Raw genomic sequence first — 7,950 nt, forward strand, 5'->3', positions numbered from 1 at the left:
GCATGCCTCAGAGCTCTGGTATCAAACGTAGCATCATGAGTAGTAGGCGCCATCCAGCCAACCTGACAGCTGTGGGAAGCATTGGAGTCAACATGGCTCAGCATCTCTGTGGAACACTTCCGATGCGTTGTAGAGTCCATGCCCCGATGAATTGAGGCTGTACTGAGGGCAAAAAGGGGTGCAACTCAATATTCTGAAGGTGTTCCTAATATTTTCTACACTCAGCGTACAACACATCTTTCACCCTATTCTGCATACACACAACAGTGCATTATAACCAATATACACTTACTAAATGTACCCACACTAACAAACACCTACTCTATGTGAAGGGAGTCCGTATGCTGCTAACAGCTTAGCTTCCTCCACTGTTTGACTGCCCCATACTGGGCTTGAACCAGTGCAAGACTCATGACCGCCCTCCTTGACAGCGTGCAAAACTACTTCGCCCTACAACAGGTACCTCTTGAATGGCTCCATCGGCAACATTTCAAGCTAGCTATGGAGTGAGTTTACGGTACGTTCTTAACTCGGTTACATGTACACTTCTAAATAGTTTAGTCAGGCTCGTCTGATGATGACTTTTGACTTATCATAGCTGACTCATATGTATCCACAACATCATATTTATGTCCACCATGATGGGTTTAACATCAATGAAGTAATTATGTAACTACAGCGTTTATGTAGTTGGGATGGGTAAACACTATGTTGAAAATGTGTTTATTATCTGTGTGTATGTACCTGAGGGAGTGTATGTCTGTGTAATCTGTATCACCTGTCTCTTCCAGGAGGATGAGGGTCCAGAGGTGCTTCTGGTGAAGGAGGAGGGTTGTGAGGAGAGTCTGGGGAACCCTGAGGGGACCATGGTAATGGAGGACAACCACACTACACCTCGTCTGAACCCACAGAGTAACCAACCGAGCAGCACACAGACCACACACAGTGTCACTGAGGTTTAGTCCACTGTCAACTACATGAATGGTATTAGGTCAGAGCCAGTACAGTATAGGCAGGAGGGGATCCTAGATCAGCGCTCTTACTCTGAGACTATGGATAAAGGCCCAGATCAAACCCTTGAATGAGTAGGTGTGTCCAAACTTTTGACTGGTACTGTGTAGTATGATGAGGCAGAGTAGATGATATGGTTGGTGGCATGGTGTCTGTAAAAATGCTTCACTGATGTAAAGTGACAACCCTGTCCTGTTGTTTGATGCTGGTGTTTTATGAGGAAAGTATAGTGCTTTGCTTCATGTTTACTTGGCATGAAGTAGTGAAGTTGTGTGTAATTTAATGTTGAACCTTTTCCAAAGTATTCTTACATTCATTTTATCAATTCGAGGGTACCAGATTTACAAACGATTGTGTTACCATAGTGAGAAAATGTATACTTCTTGTTACATATAATTTTGTGAAATAAAAGTACTGTACTTCAAGTCCAGAAGGATAGAGTATGACCATTTTGTTGAAATTAAATAAAAAATCTAATCTGTGCTGATTAATTTTAAAAAATCTATATTAATCTGAGGGACTAAGTTTCCCTTATCTCAGGCGAACCAAAACATTATACACTGCTCAAAAAAATAAAGGGAACACTAAAATAACACATCCTAGATCTGAATGAATGAAATATTCTTATTAAATACTTTTTTCTTTACATAGTTGAATGTGCTGACAACAAAATCACACAAATTATCAATAGAAATCAAATGTATCAACCCATGGAGGTCTGGATTTGGAGTCACACTCAAAATTAAAGTGGAAAACCACACTACAGGCTGATCCAACTTTGATGTAATGTCCTTAAAACAAGTCAAAATGAGGCTCAGTAGTGTGTGGCCTCCGCGTGCCTGTATGACCTCCCTACAACGCCTGGGCATGCTCCTGATGAGGTGGCGGATGGTCTCCTGAGGGATCTCATCCCAGACCTGGACTAAAGCATCCAGACAACTCCTGGACAATCTGCAACGTGGCGTTGGTGGATGGAGCGAGACATGATGTCCCAGATGTGCTCAATTGGATTCAGGTCTGGGGAACGGGCGGGCCAGTCCATAGCATCAATGCCTTCCTCTTGCAGGAACTGCTGACACACTCCATTCACATGAGGTCTAGCATTGTCTTGCATTAGGAGGAACCCAGGGCCAACCGCACCAGCATATGGTCTCACAAGGGGTCTGAGGATCTCATCTTGGTACCTAATGGCAGTCAGGCTACCTCTGGCGAGCACATGGAGGGCTGTGCGCCCCCCCGAAGAAATGCCACTCCACACCATGACTGATCCACCGCCAAACCGGTCATGCTGGAGGATGTTGCAGGCAGCAGAACGTTCTCCACGGTGTCTCCAGACTCTGTCACATCTGTCACATGTGCTTAGTGTGAACCTGCTTTCATCTGTGAAGAGCACAGGGTGCCAGTGGTGAATTTGCCAATCTTGGTGTTCTCTGGCAAATGCCAAACGTCCTGCATGGTGTTGGGCTGTAAGCACAACCCCCACCTGTGGACGTCGGGCCCTCATACCACCCTCGTGGAGTCTGTTTCTGACCGTTTGAGCAGACACATGCACATTTGTGGCCTGCTGGAGGTCATTTTGCAGGGCTCTGGCAGTGCTCCTCCTGCTCCTCCTTGCACAAAGGCAGAGGTAGCGGTCCTGCTGTTGGGTTGTTGCCCTCCTACGGCCTCCTCCACGTCTCCTGATGTACTGGCCTGTCTCCTGGTAGCGCCTCCATGCTCTGGAAACTACGCTGACAGACACAGCAAACCTTCTTGCCACAGCTCGCATTGATGTACCGTCCTGGATGAGCTGCACTACCTGAGCCACTTGTGTGGGTTGTAGACTCCGTCTCATGCTACCACTAGAGTGAAAGCACCGCCAGCATTCAAAAGTGACCAAAACATCAGCCAGGAAGCATAGGAACTGAGAAGTGGTCTGTGGTCACCACCTGCAGAACCACTCCTTTATTGGGGGTGTCTTGCTAATTGCCTATAATTTCCACCTGTTGTCTATTCCATTTGCACAACATCATGTGACATTTATTGTCAATCAGTGTTGCTTTCTAAGTGGACAGTTTGATTTCACAGAAGTGTGAGTGACTTGGAGTTACATTGTGTTGTTTAAGTGTTCCCTTTATTTTTTTGAGCAGTGTATTTTTGTTCAGTATAAAAACCAGTGCCGCGTTTCAAAGAACGGTGCGTGTACCTTTTTCATTTAACCACAACCTTTGAGCTATGACGCCAACCAATAAGATAATTTCCTTTCAAGTGTAAACGGAAGTAAACAGTGACCAAGAACAATTTCCATGTTAGTGTTTTTATTTAGACGTTTATTAACACGCTGGAACAGAAAATATCACAAACCTACCACAGGCAGTGTGTAATTCGCGTTGGAGACAGGACTTCGTTTATATGTTATCTAGGTAACGCTAGCTTGCTAGTTGATAACGTTAGCTAACGATGGCTAACTGCATGGTTTTTCACACTCAAATAGCTTCCATCATGGAGGTTCTAGCGAATGCAGCCGTGGCAGAGATCTGTAAACTCATAGACGACGAACATGCAGTGTTTAGTTTGGAAATAACTAAAAGCCAGACAGAAAACAGGGCATTGCAGAAGAAACTACAGCTACTCGAACTGAAGGTATCACGGGAGCGCGTCCATGCCAGTCGTCCCAGTAGTGTCAAGATCCTCGACCGATACAGAGGAATGGCAAGAGGTACATTTTGCAGAATACCCCACTTGGGTTCTTGACAGCTTGGTCAGTTCTTGGATAATAAGCAACAATTCCCCTGATTACTTAGCCATCTTGCGTAAAGACACAATATATAATATTCTAACCAGATGTTTGTTTATTGTATTTAATGAAAAAAAATGGATACATAATACATCAATCAATAAATAGTATATCAAGAAGTTATGAGAAATGTTACCTTACATCCTTGCCAATTCTAGACTGTGTCAATAGTGTACAATCTACTGTTGAGCATTCACGGTAGCTAATCTAACCACTAGAGCCCGACCGATATTGGTATCAGTGGATCATTGAAACTAACCGATATGGAAAAAGGTCATCTGATGCTTATCTGAACAATTGCGGCCATTCTTACGTATAATTTGTCACAATATAAGAACATTTGAAGTAGTTATTAGACAGCAATTTATGAAAATATTACACTTTAATTTTCCACTGTAACAGTATATCGGTAGATATATCTGTATCCTTAAGTTTTGTCACCCCAATACAGGAATCAGTATTGGACAAAAAAAAACATATCGGTCAGGCTCTACTAAGCACCTCTTTTCCCCAATAACTCTCTCAGGTGAAGGACATCTCACTGAAGGCCACAGGAGCTTTGTGAAGCCAGCGGTACACAATACATGGAGAGATGACCAACCAATCACTATTGATGAGGGGAGTGGAACCTCAACCCAGCATGTTATTTTGATAGAGGTTAGTGTAATAGAGTTAGAGGCTACTCTCAGCTAGGGATAGGCATGGTTATTCGAATATCCAAACTGTTACTATTCGATTACTAGGGAGAGTATTCATTTTTCTAAAATTATATAATGATCTATGTGACACTGCTACATAGCCTACAAGGATAGACCATTACATGACTTTAAAAAAAATAAAATAGTTTGACAGTTTTCATTTAAAAAAAGGCACCGGTAGCCCACATACGTTTCACACTGGTGTAGCTTATTGTCGGTCAATCAAGAGGAACCATGTGTAGCAAGTGAAGTGGGAGCTTTCAAATCAATGCAAAATGGAATTAAAGTTACAGAATTAAGTTGGCTACAATGATCAACCAACAGGTAGGCTGTTTCATATGAACAGAGTTGAAGACAAGGGAGGGAAGCCCAGCAAAATAGCCTCAGCCTTGCTACTGTAGCTAGCTAGCGCCTTTACAACAATGCAGTCAAGACATGCATGACAGAAACTATGGCAGCAACAAGTTTGTCGAACTAGCGTGAGTTGGTTTGGCTACTTTCTCCCTCCGTGCTACACACATTTGCCCCTTCTCCTCTCTAAACCCTCCCCCACCCTTAGTGTAGAGCACCTTCTCTCTCAACTCTTCATTGAAGTAAAACATTTTTTAAATACATTCTTTAAAACACAAAAACATCATGATATTATTTAAATAGTGAAATCATTTCAAATGCTACTCACTTGCTTACATGTTGTTGTAAATAAATATCACCTGGGAGCATGAGCAGCAGTGTGCTGCGTTTTCCTTTCTGTTTTCCCTGCGGAAAGTATCTGGATGTGCGTATGTTGTTTTTTATTTCTTTTATTTGAGCTTTATTTAAACAGACAAGTCAGTTAAGAACAAATTCTTATTTACAATGATGGCCTAGGAACAGTAGGTTATTTGCTTTGTTCAGGGGCAGAACGACATATTTTTACCTTGACAGCTCAGGGATTCGATCTAGCAACCTTTTGGTTACTGGCTCAACGCTCTAACCACTAGGCTACCTGCCGTTCTTCAGCTTTTGTACAGCCACATTTACCTGTCATAGCCTTCAGAGACCCGTAAAAAAAGTTTGGACATAAAAATTGATAGGGAATATGAACAGAGAACATTTATTAATAAGCTCTTGTTTAGATCTTATTTAGTGTGAAAATTATTCCACTTCTCTGTAAACTCAAACCATTGAGATATTTACCTATTAGAAAATATTGAATATCAAACTCTCAAAAATAATTACACACAAGAAAAAATGATGAAGGTGACACCGCTACACGTGATAATTGAAAAGCCCAACATTTCCTCTCATAGGTACAACAGGACCTAACACAGTGGCATGTATGGCCTTAGAGATACGGATCAAAAACGAATGTTCATTTAAAGAACATAAAAATGAATTGCTGGGTCTCAGGAGGATATAGGAGCTTGTGCGACTTCCCTATGACATTGTTATCCAATTCAACTCATGTACCACCCCTCTTCTCGTCAGTCTGCAGATGCAGAGGCTGCAGGTCCTGGAGGATCGTCTCTGGTCAAGCAGGAGAAGACTGAAAGAACGGCTCCTTTAGCCACAGAGAACCCCATCACCGCCCCAGCGCTGCCCAGGACCCGATGCAGCATCGGGTCAGTGGAATACCGAACGTCGTCAGAGATGGACCCTGAGACTTTAACTGAAACCCACAGGCTCTTGCACACAGGATATGACCACAGATCAGATCCAGAGAGACTGGGCTGTCCTCCAGCTCCAGGCTCAGAGTACTTACCTGTATTTCACCAGAGCCAGAGGATGGTTCATTGCCGTGGAGACGGTGATGATAATGCGCTAGACACTGGCGGTGATGACCTGTCTTGTTCTTACGTGACAGAAATGGACGCTGGCAACATATCCTTGGGCTTAGAGAGACAGACTGATCTGTCTAGAGGGGACTGGAACCAGTACAGTAGTAGTGTATACTCCGAAGGGTGCCAAGACAAGAAAGTGGAGGTTATAGTGGTAGATGAAGTGACTGTGAAAGTGGAGGGCGACGCTCCTCCCACATGGAATGCAGATAGTCATCTAGGAGACGGACAGTCCCAGGGCAGAGATTCCTTAGATTACAGGGAAAGCTTAGAGACCAATCCAAATGTTGCGACCCACTCTCCTTTACATTCGCTCAGGGATCACGACCCAGTGTCCACGTCAGTGGGGCCTTGCGATTCACAAGTCCTTTTCGATCAGGTATTGAACTCAAACGAGAAGGCTAGAGACCAGGCTCAGGGAGGGGGAGCCACATCAGGCAATAGTAAAGAGAAACGGTTCCTATGCATGTTCTGTAACAAAGGCTTCAGCTGCCTCCAGAAGGTGGAAAACCATCAGAGGGTCCACACAGGGGTGAAACCCTACAGCTGTAGCCAGTGTGAGAAGAGGTTCTCCCAGACTCGTGACCTGAAGAGGCACCAGAGGGTCCACACAGGGGAGAAACCTTACAGCTGCCCCCAGTGTGAGAAGAGGTTCTCCCGCCAGGACAATCTGAAGATACACCTGAAGGTTCACACGGGAGAGAGGCAGTTCGCCTGTACGCAATGCGGGAAGAAGTTCACAGAAAGAAGCTACCTCAGGATACACCAGCAGAAAAACCATCCCACTCTATTAACATAAAATTGTAACCATTCCACTTGAAACTTCTGAAGTTTAGATCAAACCCTGCATTAAAGGGTAGGTAAGCATAAAAATTCAACCAAATGTAACATATGGAATTGCATTAGTATACGCATCAAAAGTCCAAATGCAAAGTTACCTCACTTTTCTATTTTTCAAGTTATTACATAAAACCCATCAGAATGCCGAAGTCATGCCGGAAGTTGTTTTTGCGCGGTGTGACGTAATATGGAGGCCCCAGGCAAGCCACCCTATTCTCCATAATGTAAACTCCAACAGAAATAACTAAACCATATCAATTACACTCATGACTACTGGTTTCAATTACATCAAGCCGCCTGTATTGCTGACCTTGCCTGCTTTTTGGAAAGTCAGAGCCTTGTGCGAAAGGGGGTACAGTGACCTGAAGAAAATCAATCAAATGTATTTATAAAGCCCTTTTTACATCAGCCGATGTCACAAAGAGCTATACAGAAACCCAGCCTAAAACTCCAATCAGCAAGCAATGCAGATGTAGGAAAAACTCCCTAGAAAGGCAGGAACCTAGGAAGAAACCTAGAGAGGAACCAGGCTCTGAGGGGTGGCCAGTCCTCTTAAGGCTGTGCCGGGTGGAGATTATAACAGTACATAACCAAGATGTTCAAACTTTCATAGATGACCAGCAGGGTCAAATAATAATCACAGTGGTTGTAGAGGGTGCAACAAGGTCATCGCCTCAGAAGTAAATGTCAGTTGGCTTTTCATAGCAGAGCATTCAGAGTTGGAGACAGCGGGTGCGGTAGAGAGAGAGTCGAAAACAGCACATCCGGGACAAGTTGGCATGTCCGGTGAACAGGTCAGGGTTCCATA

General features: G+C 43.8%; 1 protein-coding gene across 1 annotated transcript; it reads left to right on the forward strand.

The window, feature by feature from the left end:
* The first annotated feature begins 3,270 nt into the window (after window positions 1-3,270).
* LOC115145679 (zinc finger protein with KRAB and SCAN domains 1-like) lies at window positions 3,271-7,405 on the forward strand. The gene is made up of 3 exons (XM_029687205.2): window positions 3,271-3,709; window positions 4,314-4,444; window positions 5,953-7,405. The coding sequence occupies exons 1-3, from the start codon at window positions 3,451-3,453 to the stop codon at window positions 7,099-7,101; spliced, it is 1,539 nt and encodes a 512-aa protein (XP_029543065.2). The 5' UTR covers window positions 3,271-3,450; the 3' UTR covers window positions 7,102-7,405.
* Window positions 7,406-7,950: the final 545 nt, after the last annotated feature.

This window comes from Oncorhynchus nerka, linkage group LG18 (assembly GCF_034236695.1).
Source record: "Oncorhynchus nerka isolate Pitt River linkage group LG18, Oner_Uvic_2.0, whole genome shotgun sequence".
In the NCBI taxonomy this organism is placed as follows: Eukaryota; Metazoa; Chordata; class Actinopteri; order Salmoniformes; family Salmonidae; genus Oncorhynchus; species Oncorhynchus nerka.